Here is a 23086-nt window from a genome sequence, read left to right as displayed (position 1 = left end):
GAAATTAGAAATCAACATGTTTTCATTCCTGTGCACATTTAAAGGACTTGTATCATTGAGATTATAGACAAGCTAGGTCCATACTGTATAATGTAGCAGTTTATGCCTCCCTTTCTTACCTTCGAGGTAGAATTTGTTGTTGATTGGATTCTACATGAAATACAGGTGAGGGCGATTTCTATGGGAAGACAAAACAAAGAGATACTTTTCTGGAGAAGAGCCTTTAGAAATACATAAATGTATTGCTCCTTATAAGTATTGACAAAAGTTAAGCAATACTCACTTCGTCTTGTTCAGGAGTGGACACAAACAGTGACTGATAGTCCTTCCACTCCAGTCTTCCTCTCCTCCCTCCCTCTTCCGTCCCTCCCTGTGACCGCCGCCACTCCCTTTCCTCACCCTCCTCTTCATCATCCTCTACCACCTCCACAACCTCTTCCTGCTGGTTTCTCACTCCCTGGACTTCTTCCTCCTCCTCTTCCTCCAGAAGTTCTGGGGCCCTGTGTCTCTTGGGGCGTCCACTCCTGGAAAAAGGTCTCTCTGGGGGCCCAGGAAGGACAGGCTCCCCCCAGCCTGCCTTCCTCAGCAGACCCCTCTGGGCTTCCTTCAGGCTCTTCTCATACACCTCCAGCTGGGACATGATCACCTGTAAGGAAAAATCTGTTAATTGCTATCAGTTACATACTCAGTTAGAAGTCATGACATCTGACATCAGGTCAATGAAATATTACAAAATGATGGATGGAGTGTCTACAATACAGTAGCACACAGAATGTATACAATGCATTCGGGAAGTATTCAGACCCCTTGAATTTTTCTACACTGTTACGTTACAGCCTGATTCTAAAATTAATTAAATAAAATATTTTCTACAATATACATGCAATACCCCATAATGACAAAGCAAAAAAAACATTTTTTTACAAAATGTTAACACATTTATTTAAAAAAAAATACACACATTAGTACTCAGATCCTTTGCCATGAGACTCAAAAATGAGCTCAGGTTCATCCTAGTTCCATTGATCATCCTTGAAATGTTTCTACATCCACCAGTGGTACATTCAATTGATTGGACATGATTTGGAAAGGTGCATACCTGTTTATATAAAGGTCCCACAGTTGACAGTGCATGTAAGAGCAAAAAGCAAGCCATGAAGCAAGCTGTTCCTAGGCCGTCATTGAAAATAAGAATTTGTTCTTAACTGACATGCCTGGTTAAACAAAAAGGTACTTAAACATTTTTTTTTTAATGAAGTTGAAGGAATTGTCTCCGAGACAGGATTGTGTTCGAGGAACAGATCTGGGGAAGGGTACCACAACATTTCTTCAGCATTGAAAGTCCCCAAGAACACAGTGGCCTCCATCATTTTTAAATGGAAGAAGTTTGGAACCACCAAGACTCTTCCTAAAGCTGGCCGCCCAACCAAACTGAGCAATTGGGGGACAATGGCCTTGGTCAGGGAGGCGACCAAGAAACCTGATGGTCACTGACAGAGCTCCTCTGTGGAGATGGGAGAACCTTCCAGAAAGACAACCATCTCTGCAACACTCCACCAATCAGGCCATATGGTATAGTGGCCAGACGGAAGCCACTCCTCAGTAAAAGGTACATGACAGCCCGCTTGGAGTTTGCCAAAAGGCACCTAAAAGACTCTCAGACCAGGAGAAACAAGATTCTCTGGTCTGATGAAACCAATAATTTAACTCTTTGGCCTGAATGCCAAGCGTCACGTCTGGAAGAAACCTGGAACCATCCCTACGGTGAAGCATGGTGGTGGCAGCATCATACAGTAGGGATGTTTTTCAGCGGCAGGGACTGGGAGACTAGTCAGTATCGAAGGAAAGACCAACAGAGCAAAGAACAGAGATCCTTGATGAAAACCTGCCCCAGAGCACTCAGGACCTCAGACGTTCCAAAAGGACAACAACCCTAAGCACACAGCCAAGACAACGCAGGAGGGGTTTCAGACAAGTCTCAATGTCCTTGAGTGGCCCAGCTAGAGCCTGGACTTTAACCCGATTGAACATCTCTGGAGAGACCTAAAAATGGCTATACAGCGATGTCCCCATCTGACCTGACAGAGCTTGAGAGGATCTACAGAGAAGAACGGGAGAAACTCCCTAAATACAGGTGTGCCAAGCTTGTAGCTTCAGACCCAAGAAGACTCAAGACTGTAATTGCTGCCAAAGGTGCTTCAACAAAGTACTGAGTAAAGAGTCTGAAACTGTTTTTGTTTTGTCATTATGGGGTATTGTGTGTAGATGGATGAGGGGGAAAAAACAATTTAATCAATTTTAGAATAAGGCTGTAAGATAACAAAACGCAGAAAAAGTCAAGGGGTCTGAATCGTTTTCAAATGCACTATATGCCCCTTTTTGTGTTCCCAGATGTCAGATACCCACATTGACTCCTAATCCAGAGAATGTCTATGAGAGAGAATAATAAATTAAGACTACATCATAAGAAAGATAAAGGATAACCTGTGTGTAGGCATTTGGGTCCTGCCCTCGCGGACAGAAAGGCACGCCCCAATAGTAGCACACCACTCCCCCATCCCTCTGGCCACCTGTGGGGGGAGAGAGGTGGCTGGAAGAGGCCTGGGGCTGGTGGGAAGAGGGGTATCTGGCTTGTGCCTCATCCTGGCTCCCTCTACCTGCAGCCTGTCTGGGGAGAAAGGGGGACGGAGATCCATACATGCCCTTGAAGGTGAACTTCTTCCGGATGCGCTTGGACTGGCTCTCTCCGTCCTCGCACGAGGAGTCTTCAGAGATGTGTGTGCGTTTCTTGGGGACGAGGCAGGGGCTGTGTATGTGTGGAGGGGAACAGTGGTGGTTGGTGTTTGTGGAGAGACATTGGTTGCTTGGTTGTGGGAGGTCATTCTCTTGTGGGAAGACTGGGCTGGGCAACTGAGCCGACTGCAAGAGAGAGAAGTTCCCACAATACACTGTAAATTAGGTTTCAGGTGAAGTCACAGGCTAAATAACAGTACTGCTAATATACAATCTCTTGTAGTTCCTTGGCATTACCTTTGCAGGACAGTCTTCCTCTTCATCATCATCTGACCAGCGTAGCGCCATATTACTGGTTATCTCCTGCATTGGCTGAGTCTCAAAAGCCAATGTAAGTTCCTCTGAATTAAGGTCTTCTTCTGCAGCTAAAGAGAACAATCATGCCAATACATACATAGGATCAGAACATAAAAGGGCAGGAAGAGGCCATATGAACCTGCCCTACCGCTTTTACTTGCTCTCATTAAAACTCAGTGTTGTTGTAACATTATTCTGTATGTATGATAGTTGTTAAAACAATAGAAAACATACCAAACTTTGCAGGCGTACTAATCCTGTTTACAGCGCTCTGTGAGGATTCACCCTGACGTTCCTCTTGGTCAACAATTTTGTCTGCAAATCCAGCTGTCTTCCTTATAGGCATGAGTCTCTTGTTCAGGGACAGGGTTGTTCTGAGGCGTGGTGGAAGGCACTTTGAGGATTCGCTGCTCTTCACATCCTCTCTGTCTCTGACCTCATGGTCTTCTGATGTAGAGACACTTTCAATACAGTTCTGTGGACCCTGGTCCCTTATCTGATCAGTTCTGGGAAAGACTGGGCTTCCAGGAAAGGTGGGACTTGCCGCTTTCTCTTCTTCTCCTGTATCACTACTGGAGAACATGGCACTTTTAGGAAAAGTTGGACTTGCCTCTTTTTCTTCCTTTCCTGAATCAGTCTCAGAGAACATAGGGGGACTCCCTTGGCCTGGTTCCCCACCTGCAGTTCTCTCTGTCCTGGAGAACGCAGGGCTTTTGGAGAATGTAGGGCTCTTTGGCTGAAAAGACTGAGACATCTGGGACTTTGTGGAAAGAGTTACGCTTGGAGGACTCTCTTGAGAACATAGTAGGAACCCAGAGGCCTGACAGTCTACTAGGAGGTCCTGGCTGAGCTTATGCAGGCACAGGATGAGTTTGCTGGCTGAGGGGACTGTAGTGGTGAGAGGGAATACAGGGGACTTCTTCCTGAGTTGGGACTCATTCTCTGTGGACTTGCATTCCTGAGATTCGACGTGGGCTGAGAGGTTTCCGAAAGGGTTCTTTAGAGAAGACCCCTCCTTAAAATGGCATAGAAAATGTCATTAAAATAACTTTGTTTTTTATTTTACCATTATTTAACTAGGCAAGTCAGTTAAGAACAAATTCTTATTTTCAATGACGGCCTAAGAACAGTGGGTTAACTGCCAGGGCCAGAACAACAGATTTGTACCTTGTCAGCTCAGGGATTTGATCTTACAACCTGCCGTCCCAGTAACGTCACTAGAACTAAATTGATTTGGAATGCAATCTAGACTGGTGATGATTGAAAGATGTGGCATTTAGATATAAGTAAGTAATTGGTTCTTCTAGACCTACATTAATGCTTATTAACACAAGTCTTCTGGTTAAAGTATCAATCAGACTCATAGAGAGTTAGATTTAGGCCCATAGTATCCCCTGAAGAAAGACAGAACTAAATGATTGCCATGACAGACAAATAATGAGGCACCACTGACCTGTGAAGAGAGAGGCATGGAGGTGGAAGCTTGGCTGAGGGGAGAAGACTGGGAGTAGACCTTCTGGGTCTGAGACAGGTCAGGCATATCTAGTAATGGACTAGACTCTTTTTTCTCCCTCCTGCTGGTTTCTGGGTTAGAAACCCCTACACTAACACCTACACCGTGGGCTCCCTCCCTGTCAGCCACACCATGGTTGGGGTAAGAGAGCTTCCGCCTGGGGGGCTGTATGCTGCTTTCTGCCTCTGGAGGGGAACGTTGACATTTCTGGGTAGGGCTCCTGTCCACCAGCAGAGATTCTGAGTGGGGATGAGTGTGTCTGTCCGCCTGGAGGGATAGAACAACACTCATGTATCACAGGAATAGATACAATGGGAGAAACATTTGTGGTTTTATCTGAAATAATGGCGAGGACTGCGACTGTCCTAGAGGAAATGTCCAGGCAACCTTTTATATCTGTCAGTATTCTCGACACTTACGTAGAGGCTTTCAGCGATGGCCTTCCTCATGGTCTCCTCCTCCTGTCGTTGCCTGAGAGCAGTGTTGCTGGCCTCCTGTTCACTCAGCCTCATGGCCAGATCCAGCATCTCTTCCTCAGTCATCTCTGAGAAGAGAGGGGACAGCTTCAGTACAGTAGATGACAAAGCTCCAACTAGCAGTGCTTCAGTGGTTACATTTTGGTGATTGATCATGACTCAGTTCCATTACAATATGTACAGTGGAGTTGTGTAAGGAGCCCCGGCGCTCAGTCTGAACATTAACACGCATCACTTGTCTAACGGTTTTGGGCGGCAGGTAGCCTAGCGGTTAAGAGCGTTGGACCAGTAACCGAAAGGTTGCTGGTTAAAATCCCTGAGCCGATTAGGTGAAAAATCTGTTGATGTGCCCCAAAATGTAAACGCATAACAACCTTATCTTTCATATCAGCTAGAAATAATTATATATAAAAAAAAGAAGGCTCAATTGATACACACCTTTATAGGGTTAGTGTTTTCACGCAGCCATATATCCATGTTACAGCCTATGTTTATTGGAAAACAGACAGTAGACCTGTGCTAATTAGCTACCTGCATCTAACACCTGCGTGTAAACGGAAGACAAACGTGTTGTCACAAAATACTGTTGACTGCAACTGTGTTAACACCAATTAAAACAGTGTAGAATAAGTGTGTATTTTGCATTTGTGAAATTATTTTTATGTGATATGAAAGTAGAGATTTATGTTTCTATAACCATACTGCAATTGAGAATTGACTCAGGTTTGAGTATTTGGCCGTTTTAGCTTACAGAACATGTAAGGTCCTTGGACTATAAACAATTAACGCTAGGCTCCTTTAGTCCATTATAGGGCTAATGTGCTACATGAGAATGATACGTCTAATTCGCTACGTTACAAATAAGGAGACGTATATTGGACAGTATACCGTTAGATCGTATTTTACTCTCCTTCTCCCGTTTATGCTCCTCTAACGATGTTGGTCTGAAGTCTTCATCCTGGGTCAGAAGAGAGATGAGTTGTCAATTACAGATTATGTTATATCTTGGGTCAGGTGCCTTTCTTTAAGAGACATAAAAGTGGTCTAAAGCAGAAATACTACTTGGCCGACAATTATCAAGTATAGTATAGAGTTATTATTTTCTAGTTAACATTTAATGATAGGTCACTTTACACATATAGATAACCAGTAGTTAGGTAGTTCTGTATCCGTGTAGCTAGCTAGCCAGTGTGTAACCAGCTAGCTAGCGAGTTTATCAGTTCAGCTGGGTAACGTTACCTCGTCGCTGTCTGAGATGACCACTCTGTCCTCTTCATGATCAACTGTTCGTCTTCGTTTCCTGGGACCATCATCAGCGTATCTGTTCTCTCGCTTTTTCCGAGGAGGCATGTTGCTGGGTTGAATTTGGTGCTTGATAACAAATATAGACGGTAAGTTTGCTTAGCTAGCTACCGTTAGCTATCCTTACGACTTGTGTCGCGGATGTCTGCACACTCATCTTCCTGAGAATTACGAAAAACCGAAAGTAGAACAGTTACTTAGCTAGCTATGTATATAACGATACGTGGAATTTAAGTTACAAATAATTAAGTTAAAGACTGTTAACCACATCCAGTGTTAGTTGGTAGGATTCCTACTTTTACCAAAACATTGACAAATCTCGATTCAAGAAGCCATGTTTTCTTCGATCACGTGACTCAATAAAAGGGAGGTCAAACTTTGAAGGGGACTGAAACTAGTATTTTTGTAACTAAAACGTTTCATTGTTCTGTCTGGCTGAAATGTACGGTGCAATACAGCACTACAATTGCACATTTCAAACAGGAAGAGCATGCTTTTTTAACGGGACCAGTTAAAACCTGTTCACAAATTAAACTACAGCAAGGTGTATTAAACGTCCCTGTGAAAATAATGTCCAAACGTGTGAGCAGAGGCCAGCAAAGTACTTTATGGCACTCTCAAAACACCCCCCTTTGTGGCTTTCTCGACCAATCCAAATATTATCAAAACACTCTTATACTCATTGACCCAGATAACAATTCTAGCTCACACACATAATATTTGTTATTTTGAACAAACTGTAGAAATCTGTAGAAAAAATGTACAAAGTCAGGATTAAACCCTACTGCCATAGAGGGTGGGCCCTGCTAACGTTACCACAACCACACCATCTTTGCTGCAACTGTTTTTGGTGTAGTCTGAGCGCAAGAGGTGAAGTGAGCACCTGAAGTAAGAGGCTCCCTTCAATCTGTCTTCTTCGATGAGGTTTAACGGAGGTTGGTATCCAATAAATGTTGCATTACTGCCACCAACTAGACTGGATTATAATCCCTTGTATTTTGTTTGGGACTTCAAAAAAAAACTACCATCCAACCCTACTCCATTAAATCTGTCTAGTCGTACCTCAAGCCAACAGCCTGAAATGACAGGACACCCCCTGTAACTCTTCTGCCGTCAAATCCCGTATAAAGCTGTGTATATTCCCCTTCAAGCCAAAGCCACGACAGCTTTTCAAGTAACTACACTGGAAACCACACATCCTGAGGACCAACAGAAACAAATCATTTTCACAAGACCACTCCGGGTTACCGTCACCGATTCCACAACACTTAACTCCATTTCCACTAGCCTGAAACCATGGATCAGCCAAAATCAAGGGTCCACTTTTTCCCAATGTCAAACTCATCATTACTGTCAGATTCATCTTTATCCTGACCCTCGGTGCAAGCCTCGGGCTCCGAGAACTTCACCACACCTACCACTTTAATAACTCTACATATAACCTTGATTAACCGGTGCCCCCATACATTGTCTCTACTGGTACCCTCTGTATATAGCTTCGCTATGGTTATTTTACTGCTGCACTTGAATTATGTTATTTTTTAGGTATTTTTCTAAACTGCATTGTTGGTTAAGGGCTTGTAAGTAAGCGTTTCACTGTACACCTGTTGTATTCAGCACATGTGACAAATAAAATTTGATTTGACCACCGATACCTCCGATACTTCCATTTCTCCTCCTGTCTTCGATCCGTTGTTCAGCTCACTCGGTTTACATTTTCTACCATTTTTCAACAAACCATCTCCCATTTTCCTAAGTTTTTAAACAATTCAAGCACACCCTCTTCCTCAACCTCCTGTCTCTCCTCCCTAATCCAAGTTTGTCTCCTGAAAATACTGCACTTGTCCTGACATCTTGTTCTTGCATGTCAGCAACTTTGAGAAAAATATTTTAAATCGGAGTTGTATGTTGTTCACACGTACAGTGCATTCAGAAAGTATTCAGACCCCTTCACTTTTTCCACGTTGTTACGTTACAGCCTTATTCTAAAATGGATTAAATACATCTACACACAATTCCCCATAATGACAATGTGAAAACTGTTTTTTTAGAGATTTTTGCAAAGGTATTAAAAATAAAAAACTGATACCTTATGCACATAATTATTCAGACTCGTTGCTATGAGACAAGAAATTGAGCTCAGGTGCATCCTGTTTCTATTGATAATCCTTGATGTTTCTCAAACTTGTAGTCCATCTGTGATAAATTCAATCGATTGGACATGATTTGGAAAGGCACACCTGTCTATATAAAGTCCCACAGTTGACAGTGTATGTCAAAGCAAAAACCAAGTCATGAGGTCGAAGGAATTGTCCGTTGAGCTCTGAGACAGGATTGTGTCGCTGCATAGATCCGGGGAAATGTACCAAAACATTTCTGCAGCATTGAAGGTCTCCAAGAACACCATGGCCTCCATCATTCATCATGGAAGAAGTTTGGAACCACAAGAGTCTTTCTAGAGCTGGCCGCCCAGCCAAACTGAGCAGTAAGGGGAGAAGGGACTTGGTCAGGGAGGTGACCAAGAACCCAAGGGTCCCCCTTCACAGAGCTCTTGGTTTCATCAGACCAGAGAATCTTGTTTCTCATGGTCTGAGAGTCCTTTAGGTGCCTTTTGGCAAACTCCAAGCGGGCTGTTATGTAACTTTTACTGAAGTGTAGCTTCCGTCTGGCCACTCTACCATAAATTACTGATTGGTGGAGTGCTGCAGAGATGGTTGTCTTTCTGGAAGGTTCTCCCATCTCCAGAGAAGAGCTCTTTCAGTGACCATCAGGTTCTTGGTCACCTCCCTAACCTAGGCCATTGTCCTGATTGCTCAGTTTGGCCTGGCGGCCAGCTTTAGGAAGAGTCTTGGTCTGGAGGAAACTAGACACCACACATGGCTCCTCATCCTTGCAGCCCCTGGAATTGTGTCATTGCAGAAAGACGTGGTTAGGAGAGGACAACAACTCAAGGCCAGCCAATCATGCCAAATAGTCCTTTGTTTCGACTGCTCACACCTCCCTAGATGGACGCAGACTCGGTGTGCACTATGAACCAAAGCACTTTGTACTAAAATGTAGTTTTAATCTTGTTAATAAAATGAAATCTGATGTCACTGTTCAGTAATTTAGTAATGTTGGAAGTACACCACAAATAGAATAAAGCCTTTAAAGTCTGTGGCACAAAGCTCTTCTGTACGTTGTCAGCACTTGAGGTTCAAAGAATGCACTGAAACACCTTCAAATCAAATCAAATTTTATTTGTCACATACACATGGTTAGCAGATGTTAATGCGAGTGTAGCGAAATGCTTGTGCTTCTAGTTCCGACAATGCAGTGATAACCAACAAGTAATCTAACTAACAATTCCAAAACTACTGTCTTATACACAGTGTAAGGGGATAAGGAATATGTACATAAGGATATATGAATGAGTGATGGTACAGAGCAGCATACAGTAGATGGTATCGAGTACAGTATATACATATGAGATGTGTGTAGACAAAGTAAACAAAGTGGCATAGTTAAAGTGGCTAGTGGTACATGTATTACATAAGGATGCAGTCGATGATGTAGAGTACAGTATATACATATGCATACGAGATGAATAATGTAGGGTAAGTAACATTATATAAGGTAGCATTGTTTAAAGTGGCTAGTGATATATTTACATCATTTCCCATCAATTCCCATTATTAAAGTGGCTGGAGTTGGGTCAGTGTCAATGACAGTGTGTTGGCAGCAGCCACTCAATGTTAGTGGTGGCTGTTTAACAGTCTGATGGCCTTGAGATAGAAGCTGTTTTTCAGTCTCTCGGTCCCAGCTTTGATGCACCTGTACTGACCTCGCCTTCTGGATGATAGCGGGGTGAACAGGCAGTGGTTCGGGTGGTTGATGTCCTTGATGATCTTTATGGCCTTCCTGTAACATCGGGTGGTGTAGGTGTCCTGGAGGGCAGGTAGTTTGCCCCCGGTGATGCGTTGTGCAGTCCTCACTACCCTCTGGAGAGCCTTACGGTTGAGGGCGGAGCAGTTGCCGTACCAGGCGGTGATACAGCCCGCCAGGATGCTCTCGATTGTGCATCTGTAGAAGTTTGTGAGTGCTTTTGGTGACAAGCCGAATTTCTTCAGCCTCCTGAGGTTGAAGAGGCGCTGCTGCGCCTTCTTCACGACGCTGTCAGTGTGAGTGGACCAATTCAGTTTGTCTGTGATGTGTATGCCGAGGAACTTAAAACTAGGTACCCACTCCACTACTGTTCCATCGATGTGGATAGGGGGGGGTGTTCCCTCTGCTGTTTCCTGAAGTCCACAATCATCTCCTTAGTTTTGTTGACGTTGAGTGTGAGGTTATTTTCCTGACACCACACTCAGAGGGCCCTCACCTCCTCCCTGTAGGCCGTCTCGTCGTTGTTGGTAATCAAGCCTACCACTGTTGTGTCATCCGCAAACTTGATGATTGAGTTGGAGGCGTGCGTGGCCACGCAGTCGTGGGTGAACAGGGAGTACAGGAGAGGGCTCAGAACGCACCCTTGTGGGGCCCCCGTATTGAGGATCAGCGGGGAGATGTTGTTGCCTACCCTCACCACCTGGGGGCTGCCCGTCAGGAAGTCCAGTACCCAGTTGCACAGGGCGGGGTCGAGACCCAGGGTCTCGAGCTTGATGACGAGCTTGGAGGGTACTATGGTGTTGAATGCCGAGCTGTAGTCGATGAACAGCATTCTCACATAGGTAATCCTCTTGTCCAGGTGGGTTAGGGCAGTGTGCAGTGTGGTTGAGATTGCATCGTCTGTAGACCTATTTGGGCGGTAAGCAAATTGGAGTGGGTCTAGGGTGTCAGGTAGGGTGGAGGTGATATGGTCCTTGACTAGTCTCTCAAAGCACTTCATGATGACGGAAGTGAGTGCTACGGGGCGGTAGTCGTTTAGCTCAGTTACCTTAGCTTTCTTGGGAACAGGAACAATGGTGGCCCTCTTGAAGCATGTGGGAACAGCAGACTGGTATAGGGATTGATTGAATATGTCCGTAAACACACCGGCCAGCTGGTCTGCGCATGCTCTGAGGGCGCGGCTGGGGATGCCGTCTGGGCCTGCAGCCTTGCGAGGGTTAACGCGTTTAAATGTCTTACTCACCTCGGCTGCAGTGAAGGAGAGACCGCATGTTTTCGTTGCAGGCCGTGTCAGTGGCACTGTATTGTCCTCAAAGCGGGCAAAAAAGTTATTTAGTCTGCCTGGGAGCAAGACATCCTTGTATTGAGATGAAGAAATGCCAAGAGAGCTTTTTCAGCACACATAAATAAACCTTTATTATTGCTTCTGGTCTCTGAAAGTAAGCCACAGTACAAAAGTGTCTGCTGAGAACAGACATGTAAACAAGTGTCTATGGAAACAAATGTGTCTGACTTCTGAGATGTCTGAACAACAACAAACTTCATTTCACTGTAGTCCCAGTCGTTCAGACCACGTCCTCCTCTTGTCTTGCAGCTGGTGATCAAGTTTCTCCCAGAGTTTTGGCAAGAGTTCATCCCATGAAGTCTGCTGTAGGTGCCAGGGCCCTGCGGAGAGGGAATTAAGAGTGTCTGGAGAGGTAGTGTTTGGGGCCGGTGAACAGGCAGTTCTGGGGCGAAGAGAACAAAACCAGGTGATGTCTCCATTCACTGGTGTTTGTGCCTTAAAGAAAAAAAAGGGCTATTTAGTACACATATCCAAAACGTTCGATGAAGATCAAATATCATTAACCGACACTACAATAGACTTATCATTTTGCAAAGGTTTGAGCAGTTGAGGAAGACTGGACAGCTACTCAATTCTGCTCAAACGTTTTCAACATTTTGAGTAGCTGGACCTAGCTACACAACTTTGACTTTGGTTTTACCAATTTGGGAAGCGTATGATGTTCTTTGACAAAATAATGTTTGATCAAATATTGTAAAGGTCTTTAGTTTAGTTGGCTTGCTTTCTCTGCACGAGTATGCTCCTAGGCTAGCTAGCCACTAGCCAGCGCTAGCTATTGTTAGCTAAACATGGCTACTCTTTTCAGTGACTACAATATAAAATACAACATACCTCTCATCCTTTGGTGAAGACATCATGTTGCTTTCAGTCTTCCCGTGTTGAACAAGCCAGCAGCAACATTTCTGTAGGAGCATTTCCACTGTGGCCCTTGTTTCTTTTCTTTGCCTTGACAAACTTGTTGCAAACCATACCCCACTTTTTCAAACAAGTGGTTGGATCGGACCCCAGCGTTTCCGCAATCACCCTCCATTAATTGGCATTTACATGCTGTTCTTTATATAATGTATGGCAATAATTGTAGTGGTTAAGGTACTTCTGTACCTCCTCGGTCAATCGATGCTTGAAGTTGTTGTTGTTGTTTTTTATGCTTGAAGTTGTTGTTCGCCATGTTGAATACACACTGAGTTTAGGGCTTCTTCTTCTTTAAAGTTGTATGGTAGACTACACCGGGTGTGTTGCCGCCACCTATGAGTTTCGGGCTGAAGAAGAAGAAACCTACGTCACCCTTACAGTTGACCAATCAAGGACGAAGGGGCATATACTTCGGCTCCCGAACTTCGGCTGGCCTCCAGAACAAAATGTAGTGTGCACGAACAGCCGTCAAAACCCTCGCAGAAACACCATAACGAACAAAAACTTCACAAAATGTCGTCATAATTGTGGCGTATAGCAGGTCAGCCATCAGGGGGAGACTGGTCGAGCCCTGGTGACAGACCGAGTATACATCATGAGGCGATGGCTCCCTCTACTGGACTTGCCAGGTCTCGACGGGCTCTCCGGCCAAGACTAATTGGGGCTGATTGTGGTTAGTGAGTAATCAAGGGCTGATTGCTCACCAGCTGGACGGGTCCCATAAAGCTGCCAGAAGGGCAGCACACGTATATGTATAGCTGGGGATGGTTCTGGAGGTAAAGGGAGGGAGTGCCGTTTTTGTTCACCACAGGATACAGCAAGACCCGGAGCCCAGAAGAAGGTATCCCCAGAGAGGGCTTCATGGGGGAGACCTATTATTTTCTTTTGGTTTGTTATTCAAATAAACACCCTTGAAACTGAGCTCGTCCTGCTCTCTGTGTATACGTTTTGACCAACCCCCCTGGTCTGCCGCATAATATATGTACCAAATGTTTCGGTTGGGAAGCAACCCTGCCTATTTCAGCAATTTCTCTTTTTAAAATTAGATTTTAAACCAAGCTGTGATCTTAACCACACTACTAACCCTATTCCTAACCTTAAATTAAGACCAAAAAGCACATTTATGTTTTAGGGGGGGGGGGGGAGTATAGGCTGTGGTAATTAGTGTAAACTGTTGTGCTTGTTCACATGTGTATCTGCCCTCTCATTGGCTAGAATTGTCCCACCAGATATTGCGTCCTTCTCAAAACCCATTGCATGACAGGTCAGAGGTTCCTCCCCTCTGACCTCCTTCATGGGTTTTGAGGAAGAGAGGACACTAGGAGTATGCAATTGAGATGATCCCATTGAGATTCTTCCATTTGCTGCGTTCACATGCTAGTCGGGACTGTAAACTTGTCCGACTTGCTAATAGGTTGTAGTTATACACATGCCGCGTTCAATCAGTTAGCAAGTGTGTTTCCTAGTTCCGACAAGCACTTGAACGCGGCAATTGACTGCCATTGTTAGGGCGGAGACAAGGGGAGAATCTTGCATTCTCCTCGGGTTGTCTCACCTCCTCAAAACCCATCAGAGGAGAAGGACCTCTGGCTTTCTCATCCAATTGGTTTTGAGAAGGTGGCTAGGAGAGGGGATTCAAGGAGTATGCAATTGAAATTTTCTGAAGTCAATCTCATAATTAAAAAGTATCTCTGTCGTCACAATTACACATGGCACTGGTCTGAAAGCTGAGATAGAATATGCACACGTTTTTTCTGTGTGTGGCCACTGCTCATGCTGTTAAGATGTTGGTGCCCGGAGAAGACATGTTTCTGAGGTCAGCAGGAGGATTATGAGATGGAGTTATGTCGGGATGCCACCGGGCCTCATGCAAAGTCAAGAGAAGAGGAATGAGGTGGAAGGTGTGGTGAAGAGCTTGGAACCCGAGCCATGCTAGGATATATCAGTTATCCTTTTAGAGCTTTTGTGCCAAATCTACTGCGCTGTTTCATGTGCCAGTCACAGAAGTTTGTAGGAGGGAGATTACAAGATGTGGGAAATGTGCAAGAAGGCATGGGATAGAGGATTGTGTAGTTCCAGTGGATAAAGTTGTATGTGTTAACTGTGGTGCCCATGTTGCTGGGGCTCAGAAGTGTCCAGTGCTAGAGAGAAAGCTTGAGGTGGGTAGACTCAGAGTATTGCAGAAGCTGTCATATGCTAAAGCAGTGAAGAAAGTAAAGGAGGAAAGGTCAAGGGTGAGAGGATCCCTGTGAGTAGTAGATCTGTGCCAGCACAGAGGGATAGGCCAATGAGTGATATATGCTTCAGTAAGGTTAGCTGGCTTCTAAGCAATGGTTATCAACTGTACTGCAGAAATGGAAATTAAATCACAGAAAATAGATGTAGTGGTAGTTGCAGGGAAGTATTTGTGTGTACGAGATTTGACTTCAGAAGAGTTACAGGGTGTAATGAGTGGTGGTGTCCTTTCCTCCCAGGCTGTTGGCATGGTGCAGGAGCAGATAGGGTCAAAGTAGTGGAATGGGGTAGTGGGTTTTTAATGATTGTAAGGTTAGTTGGTAGGGTAATTAAATATATATTTGTTTTCAGTGGCGATCCGTCATTCAGGGCAGGTGGGGCAGAGCCACCTGTTTTGAGCCTCACATTTTTACCAAAGAAAAAATAACATGCCTGTTTTGCATGTTATTTTGGCATTAATACGTGTCACATATCAGTTTGCAAACAATGTAATAACTAAAATAAATCATTGAGTTAATAAAGTCACGTACAAACATGGTCTCTTTTTCTGTGGTGGTTGTGGTGGGGCAGCCAGTGGAAAATAAGGAGTGTATGGGGTTGGGAATGTTCTCTAGTTGCACAATGATTGGCTCAGTGTTCTGTCACTCATGGGGACACTATGTCACTAGCAAGTCTAAGGGTAGAGCTCGAAAATTCAAGCCACTTGGGTGCTGCTATAGATTGACATTAGAAGTGCCCATCCAATAAGACTCAAGGTCATTGGCCACAGATAAAATTACGTCAAATCACGTTATATCAACAGTAGCTTTGATTGGACTGATCATATTTTCAAAATCTTAGCAAGCAGTCATCATCATGAATCAAGTCAACAATATACTGGCAAATCCTTTTAAATCCTTGTCATATGAAGAGAAATAATGAAGAGAAATTATAGATAAAACGTATCGGTGCTCATTGGCCATTGGACATAAACATTACACAACAAGTTGGAAACAGTAAATTCAACAATGAGTGGTTTGGAAGGAATCAGTGGCCAACTGCAAGCATTGCAAAGCAATCACTTGCCTGCAATTCAGTGGAGTGGCTGTGTGGTCCAAAGTCTGGTTGTAAGGGTCTCTTTTCCAAGCTTAAAAGGATAAACATTCAACATTGGCCATGCTGTCAATCCAGCATGATTTCTTCCACGCTCAAAACAACTGTTAACTTGGAAATCTGATTTCAGTTAGTTCTAGACAAGCATTTCGCTACACCCACAATAACATCTGCTAATCACGTGTATTTTTTCAAATATATTTCACCTTTATTTAACCAGGTAAGCCAGTTGATAAAAAGTTCTCATTTACAACTGCGACCTGGCCAAGATAAAGCAAAGCAGTGCGACACAAACAACAACACAGAGTTACACATGGAATAAACAAACGTACAGTCAATAACACAATAGAAAAGTATATATACAGTGTGTGCAAATGAAGTAAGATTAGAGAGGTAAGGCAATAAATAGGCCATAGTGGCAAAATAATTACAATTCAGCAAATAAACACTGGAGTGATAGATGTGCAGAAGATGAATGTGCAAGTAAAGATACTGGGGTGCAAAGTAGCAAAAAAATTGAAATAAAATAAACAATATGGGGAGGAGGTAGTTGGATGGGCTATTTACAGATGGGCTATGTACAGGTGCAATGATCAGTAAGCTGCTCTGATAGCTGATGCTTAAAGTTAGTGAGGGAGATATGAGTCTCCAGCTTCAGTGATTTTTTTGCAATTCGTTCCATTCATCGTTCCAATATGTGACCAATACAATTTGATTTGATTTGAACTAGGAACTCGGGGGGGAAAAAACGAGCTCCGACTGGGAAAATAAATTTTGAATGGTGATCCAACTCAAAATTGTAGGTCAGGAACTCCGGCCTCTTTCTAGAGCTACAACCTGAAGATCACTGACGTCATCATGATTCGACTTTGTTTTTTTCAGGGTTTCCCAGTTGTCTTGAAAGCACCATAAATACAGAGAATGCCAGACTTTGTTGACAAAGTTTGATGACAAAATTTGCCTACGAAGGACCGTCACGCCACCTTCCTGTTCAAGTGAGCACAGCACAAGAAGGTGAGTCCAAAAATGTATTGTATGCTGCTGCATAAATTATGTAATATGTCAGGGGGATATGGATACTGTAGCTAATAAAGTGTACTAGGTGTATGTTGTGTAGTAAGCTGTTTGTAGCCCATGTGCTCCACCCTAATAAGTTGGTCTATTTTCCCTTCTTAATTGTGCCTACTGTTCTGATTTGGTGGTGCACATGTAGCCTATAACCTGTTTTAGAGAAATGTAATCATTGAATATTGTAAGAGCTTTCATTGTCTGCTTATTTGCCCCCTTTATTTATCATACGGTTCTGACTTGGTGTAACAGGGCGAGCACTGTAAGAACAGCCCATGTTTGGAATTCTGTCGCTGTACATTTCAAAAGTGCTGAACAAATTGTTATATTGACTACGTTTGTCCAAGCTCGCTGATTAATGTCTTAATCGAAATTACGGATTGCCTTTTATCCGCTTGTCGTCCCCTTATGCCATAGTTTGTACATATCAATTGTCAGTAGAAACTACATTTGTTTAAGCAAGTCAGCCATATCAGCTATGTTTTTTTTAAGGCAGTAAATGAGGCGGAATTAACTGTTTCGCTGCCAGACAAGACTCCTCTGATAGAAAGATGTAGCAGTGGTAAGGTGTTGGGACTGGTACTGGGACAGATGTAGCAGTGGTAAGGTGTTGGGACTGGTATTGGGACAGCTTTATGTAGGCCCTAACAGATTGTGGGCACCGTTTGTCACTGTTATAGTGCAATTAATGTATTGTTTAGTGTTGTGTAGTGGCTTTGCTGGCATGCATCCCAAATATTTTTGTTTCTTTGCCCCACAAATATTTAAAATGCAAAAATCGACACTGTTTGCATTTTTTACGTTTCCCCTTTTGTATCACAAAGCGAAATGGATTTATACCATAGTTCAGTTGGGGGCGGTAATGCAACATATTGGATGCCAACTGCCGTTAAACTTCACCAAAGAAGAAGAACAATTACTCATGTACTCGCTGCTGCCGAAAGAAAACATGGCGCTCGAGGAACCTAATGGAGATTTTCCATATTTACCTTCAGGGGCGGTGGAGGGTAAACTCGCGTTATCCTATGCTCAATATCATTGACATCCACTTTGGTCTAGTATGGTTTATTTATTATTGCTGTGAGCAGAGCATAAACAATCAAAGCTAGCTTTCAAGTAATACAATACCACTATGCTTGCTAACGGTAGCTATTTAGCCATTTGAGATTCAAGCTCCAAGGTCGATGCAAGGCATTAGTGAAGGAGTAATGTTTGTTAGTAGATGGCTTGCTATTTTCAAAGCCACCTTGGCCTTCTGAAGACTGCCTTTTATATGTGTGTACCTTTCGTCTTCTGTGTCTTTTAAGTACATTTGCTAAATCAGTAGCTAGCTAGTAGCCGAGTTGTTCTCGTGCAGCTAGCAGACACGAGATCCACATAGCACGTTGGGAGCGATGAAACATATGAAGTCCATTCATTTTCAGTGAAGTGGGCGGGAGGGCCTTTGGGCGATGTGAGCATGGGCAAGGAACGTGAACAGGGCGGACCAAAGTTGGGGAAAGCTGAACTTAATGCAAATACTCCGCGACGTCGCGTTATTGACCAATCGAAGCTCACTATAGTTTCCAGACCCCATTGGATTGGCTGTTGATACCTTCCACTTCCTAAGTCTGTTTGCTCGCACCAACATCAGGTTGATTGATGCAAGCTATCCGAATTTACAAGTTAAAAGAATCTCGGGCATAAGTGTTAAAAGCTAAGTGTACTAGCTAGCTACACCTATGCATAAAGCAATACTATACCTTAGATGTGAGCTCATAATAGTCCATAGAGCATCATAGATAATGATATACCATAGATGGATAGATCTATATGAGTATTTGGTGATTCTGTGTTTTCTGTTAAATTAACACTAACATCCATTATTTTTCAGTAAACAGGATGATAAAGGAGAATGGTGACCTGTTTTCTGATGCCCTGTGCAAAGTCTGCAGTGCTGTCCTGAATTCTGACTCACAGAAACTTGCACATTATCAGGTCAGTGATCCCACTTGATTTTGACTCTTGTATGGTTGTTTTCTCAACCAGTATACAGAGCAGCAGCTGATGTTTTCATTATTTCGTTCTGTTTTCGCATTCTTTTCAGAGCAAAAAGCATGCCAACAAAGTCAGGCGCTACATGAGCATCCACAAAGAAGAGGAGCCCACCATCAAAAGGTTCAAGTTGCCTTCGGGAGACAGCGTAAGTTACTTCTCAGCTAGAAAATGTTTCATCCAGCACTTCTCTTCCCACTAGAGACAGTGTTCGTGGATAGAGCTCCCTTAACCTTTTGTCTTCTTCACGGTTGCTTGCCACCCCCCCCATATTCAGGCCAACAGTAATGAAGAGACGGACCGCTCCAAAGCCTGTCTTATATGTAATATGACATTTTCCTCTCCGGTGGTGGCTGAGTCCCACTACCAGGGCAAGGTGCATACCAAGAACCTGAGACTGAAGACTTTTGGCCACCAGCCCCCAGGTAAGAGGTTGCCTACATGGATTGTGTAGACATATGGCATAAGCCTGTTTTGAATTTTCCACCCCATCTGCACACGTTCTTTTTCTCCTACTGTGTTATTCCTTCATCTCACATGCCTGTATTTTCCAAATGTGCAAAAATATTACGTAAACTCCTTCCTGTCTGATTAATGTGTCATATCCTGCCTTCTATATCTGCCTTCTACCTCTCCAGTAGCACTACCTCAGGCCTTGGCCCCAGTAGTGAAGAAGAAGAAGACTCAGTTAGAAGAGGCGAGCAGCGTGGCATCGTCAGGCCCGGCCGAGGACGACCAGGACCACTTCTGTTCCATCTGCCACGCCTCATTCAACAATCCCCTCATGGCCAAGCAGCACTACGAAGGCAAGAAGCATAAAAAACAGCTGACCCAGCAGAAGCTGATGGAGACCTATGGGCCGTCCACAGCACCAGGTAGGACCTGGCCTTTAAAACTTCTCACGTTCTGTTCAAAAGCCATGGGAAGTTCTCCTCAGGAAGACGGGTTGGAGTCTAGATGGAAATATTTGTATATATTTCACATGGGTATAGAGCTCCAAATAGAGGTGGTATTTGAGAAAATATTTCTGACTTGCAACAAGCTACTAAAACTTTGTCCGACACAGTAAGATAATAGGCACACATAAAACAAGGAAACACACTCCCTTGGGCAGGGTTTCCCAAACTCTGTACACGTTTGGTTTGTTGCCCTAGTACCACACTGTTGATCCAAATAATCAACATGCTTTGATCATTTGAATCCGCTGTGTAATGTTTGGGCAAAAACAAAACATGCACCCGTAGGGGGCCCGAGGACCGAGTTTGGGAAATGCTACCCTAAAGGAAACCTAATTTATAAGAGCCAATCAAATGTGAGCATTATCAGCCAGCACTCTCATTGAAAAGCAAAATAAATCCAATACTGAAGTTCTCCAGACTTATAATAGACAAGACGAGATTTGGAAGGAGGCCCCGCAAAACTAAGACCAGACAGCCACTGACACCCAACAGCCACTGACACCCATGTGGAAAGAAAAGCACTTGATTTAGAACTTTGTGAATATGGGCATATGTACATTTTTAAAAAGATTTTATCAAGTGTAAATAATTGTCTCTGGAGGGTCATATACAGTAGCTGCAAGACAGTACAGGACCTTGTGTACCAATGCAGCATTAGGTCATTGCATGTTAGTGTCATGTCTAAAATGGCATTCCTTGCTAACTAGTCCCTCATATATGTGTCTCCAGCTTCTACAGTAAAGGGCTATCCATGCACTGTGTGCAACATTGAACTCAACTCTGTGGAACAGTATCAAGCTCACATCAGCGGCTCCAAACATAAGAACCAGTATGTGTCCCTCTTGCTCATTCCCACTCTCCCATGCCCCGTGAGCCAGTAGAAACAACAACCACTGCATGCACACACACCAACTGGAGTATACCACACCGCATGCCCAGATAACTTCTGTTTGGACTCCAAACAGAAGTTATCGTATTCAGAAAATACCTGTTATTTTCCCTTCATATTTTAGTTTATAACATGGCTTTGTTGTAACACATCTTATATATTTCCAGTGTCAGAGGGAAGAAAGGGAGCAACCCAACATTTGTCAGCCCCTCTGAAAACCAGTACACAGCAGAAAACCAGCAGTCTGAGTACCGTTATATGCCTGAAGCCGAACCTGTCCAGGAGGACTGGGGCGCTTTCAACCAGGACTACGAGTGAAGAGACTCCCAGTACCCCCACCTCTCTCCAACTACCACAGTTCACCAGCTACTGGTGTCCCTCAGTTAGGGCCAGGAGGATTTCCTGACCACATCACCTGACCAGGAAAAATTCTTTGTTATAGGCTACAACTACGCCCCAGAGTTTTCCCTGTTCATGTCACATGGTCATGTAAAATCCCTGGAAAGAGAGTGTGTCCTCCCTTCTTCTCTCTGTGGTGTCGTATCTGCCTCATAGGTGAATCCTATCTATCTACTCCAGTTCTACTTCATTCTATCTGTACTCAGAGACGGTCAGTCTCCCAGTACATGTGTTGGTTGTGTTCTCAGTCGGTCAGACCAGAGAGGTATAGAGACACTTGGATATGTTGTCTATTATTCCTGTTCAAAATGTCAAATTTCAAATTCCGACATAATACAGTACAATGATATGACGTTGGTGTGATGGACTTGCAGTAGTGTTCTATTTTTATAGAACCCCCCCTCCCTTCTAGAGTTTTGTCCAACACCTACAGTGGGGCAAAAAAGTATTTAGTCAGCCACCAATTGTGCAAGTTCTCCCACTTAAAAATATGAGAGGCCTGTAATTTATCATAGGTACACTTCATCTATGACAGAGAAAATGGAGAAAAAAATCCAGAAAATCACATTGTAGGATTTTTAATGAATTTATTTGCAAATGATGGTTTGCCCCACTGTAAATCTTTTGATCCATCTCTTTACATAATGTTTCTCTGTGACTGGCTGAGAGGAAAAACTCTCAAGAACATATCCTGTACGGAAAGTTATTTTTCTTGAACTTTTACTCGTTCTAGTTTTTTCAGCTTGCGGATAGCAACATGGAGAGTAACTTGGACTTTCTAAAACAAATATTATATACATGTAATTTTCTGCACCCTCCAACTTCAGTGTTTGTGAGAACCTTCTAGTTTGATGTCTATTGTAAGTAAAAGACTGCCAGATGATAAGTACGTCCTATAATCGTTTTATTATATGTACATGCGTTCGTATCAATTTAAAACGGGGCTGTCACAAACTAACCATACGTTGCAGCAGATAAGCAATGTCATACTCTAACCTTACTCTGTATTAGGAATGCGCTGTCAGTACCAGGGCTTAAAAAGCAATGTCATTTTGTTTTTATTCCAGTTTATTTCTGTTTTTAGTCACATGAAAAATGATATGAAGCAACTTACAATGTGAAATATGCCTTTACTAGACATCTGCTGTGGTATGTCATAGTTGTAGAAATCATACTGTTTTACTCCATAGTTGTCCATCTGTGCTGGTAGGGTCATGAAAGATTGTCTGAATATTGGTCAACATTCTGTCTGAGGGAGTGGTTTTTGGAATGGTATTTGACTGTGAATGTAAAGATAATCTGAGAGTGTTTCAGTGGTGATGGTGAGACTAAAATAAGCTATTTTAAAAGCTCAATGTTTGGTGTAGTAAGTGCTAAAACTTTTTATGTTTTTGCTGCATTTATTGAATGGACAAAAAAATATCTACTTGGATATCGGTTGTATTAGTAAGGGATTGGATGTGCAGAATCGTCGTAGCAGTCCCGGGTGCGTTACTGACCGACAGTAAAGGATCCTAGATTTGTACTTTTATTGTTTCAAGTGAAATACTATGTTGATCTTTAAAAGCATAAATAGATTTTGATTGATCTTAAGATCCCATTCCCATTATTTCATTTTGTGACAAGTTGTGAAAGTTTTTTTTTTTTTTCATCAGACATGACAAGTTGACTATCTATTACTGAATGTGTCGCCCTGCCTTTTGGCTGAAGAAACGTTACATTCATTTTGGATGTAATTCATTAGAAGAGTGCTTCTAAATACATTGTAAAGCAAGCAAAAATATGGCCTTTTATTTCAGACATTCTTATTGTGTTGTAAATGTATCAGATTTATTTTCAATACAAACTATGTATGCCTAAAGAAGTGCTAGGGAAATGTGTATGTAGTAAAACAATGTTTTAACTAAA

General features: G+C 43.2%; 2 protein-coding genes across 6 annotated transcripts in view; one reads left to right on the top strand and one right to left on the bottom strand.

The window, feature by feature from the left end:
• The window catches only part of LOC118391124 (BRCA1-A complex subunit RAP80-like), an 11422-nt gene extending 4960 nt beyond the window's left edge, over window positions 1–6462 (bottom strand). For all 3 annotated transcript variants that reach the window (XM_035782169.2, XM_035782170.2, XM_035782171.2), the window contains exons 1-9: window positions 6319–6462; window positions 5968–6037; window positions 5023–5147; window positions 4544–4870; window positions 3325–4105; window positions 3031–3158; window positions 2485–2919; window positions 284–646; window positions 120–178 (exon numbers count right to left, since the gene is read on the bottom strand). In XM_035782169.2, coding sequence (XP_035638062.1) covers window positions 120–178; window positions 284–646; window positions 2485–2919; window positions 3031–3158; window positions 3325–4105; window positions 4544–4870; window positions 5023–5147; window positions 5968–6037; window positions 6319–6429 — 2399 coding nt within the window. In that variant the 5' untranslated portion in view covers window positions 6430–6462. The remainder of the gene's footprint in view (window positions 1–119; window positions 179–283; window positions 647–2484; window positions 2920–3030; window positions 3159–3324; window positions 4106–4543; window positions 4871–5022; window positions 5148–5967; window positions 6038–6318) is intronic.
• On the top strand, window positions 6329–23086 carry LOC118391123 (zinc finger protein 346-like). 3 transcript variants are annotated; one of them, XM_035782167.2, is made up of 8 exons: window positions 6329–6470; window positions 16712–16843; window positions 18771–18874; window positions 18984–19079; window positions 19209–19356; window positions 19570–19806; window positions 20620–20719; window positions 20947–23086. In XM_035782167.2, exons 2-8 carry the CDS (start codon window positions 16777–16779, stop codon window positions 21095–21097), a joined length of 903 nt encoding a protein of 300 aa, XP_035638060.2. In that variant the 5' UTR covers window positions 6329–6470; window positions 16712–16776; the 3' UTR covers window positions 21098–23086. The 3 variants fall into 3 exon arrangements, with proteins under 3 accessions (XP_035638060.2, XP_035638058.1, XP_035638059.1); XM_035782165.2 differs by lacking the exons at window positions 6329–6470; window positions 16712–16843 and adding an exon at window positions 17752–17904; XM_035782166.2 differs by lacking the exons at window positions 6329–6470; window positions 16712–16843 and adding an exon at window positions 17918–18172.

This window comes from Oncorhynchus keta, chromosome 12, assembly GCF_023373465.1.
Source record: "Oncorhynchus keta strain PuntledgeMale-10-30-2019 chromosome 12, Oket_V2, whole genome shotgun sequence".
In the NCBI taxonomy this organism is placed as follows: Eukaryota; Metazoa; Chordata; class Actinopteri; order Salmoniformes; family Salmonidae; genus Oncorhynchus; species Oncorhynchus keta.
This window is presented reverse-complemented; position numbering and strand designations above follow the sequence as displayed.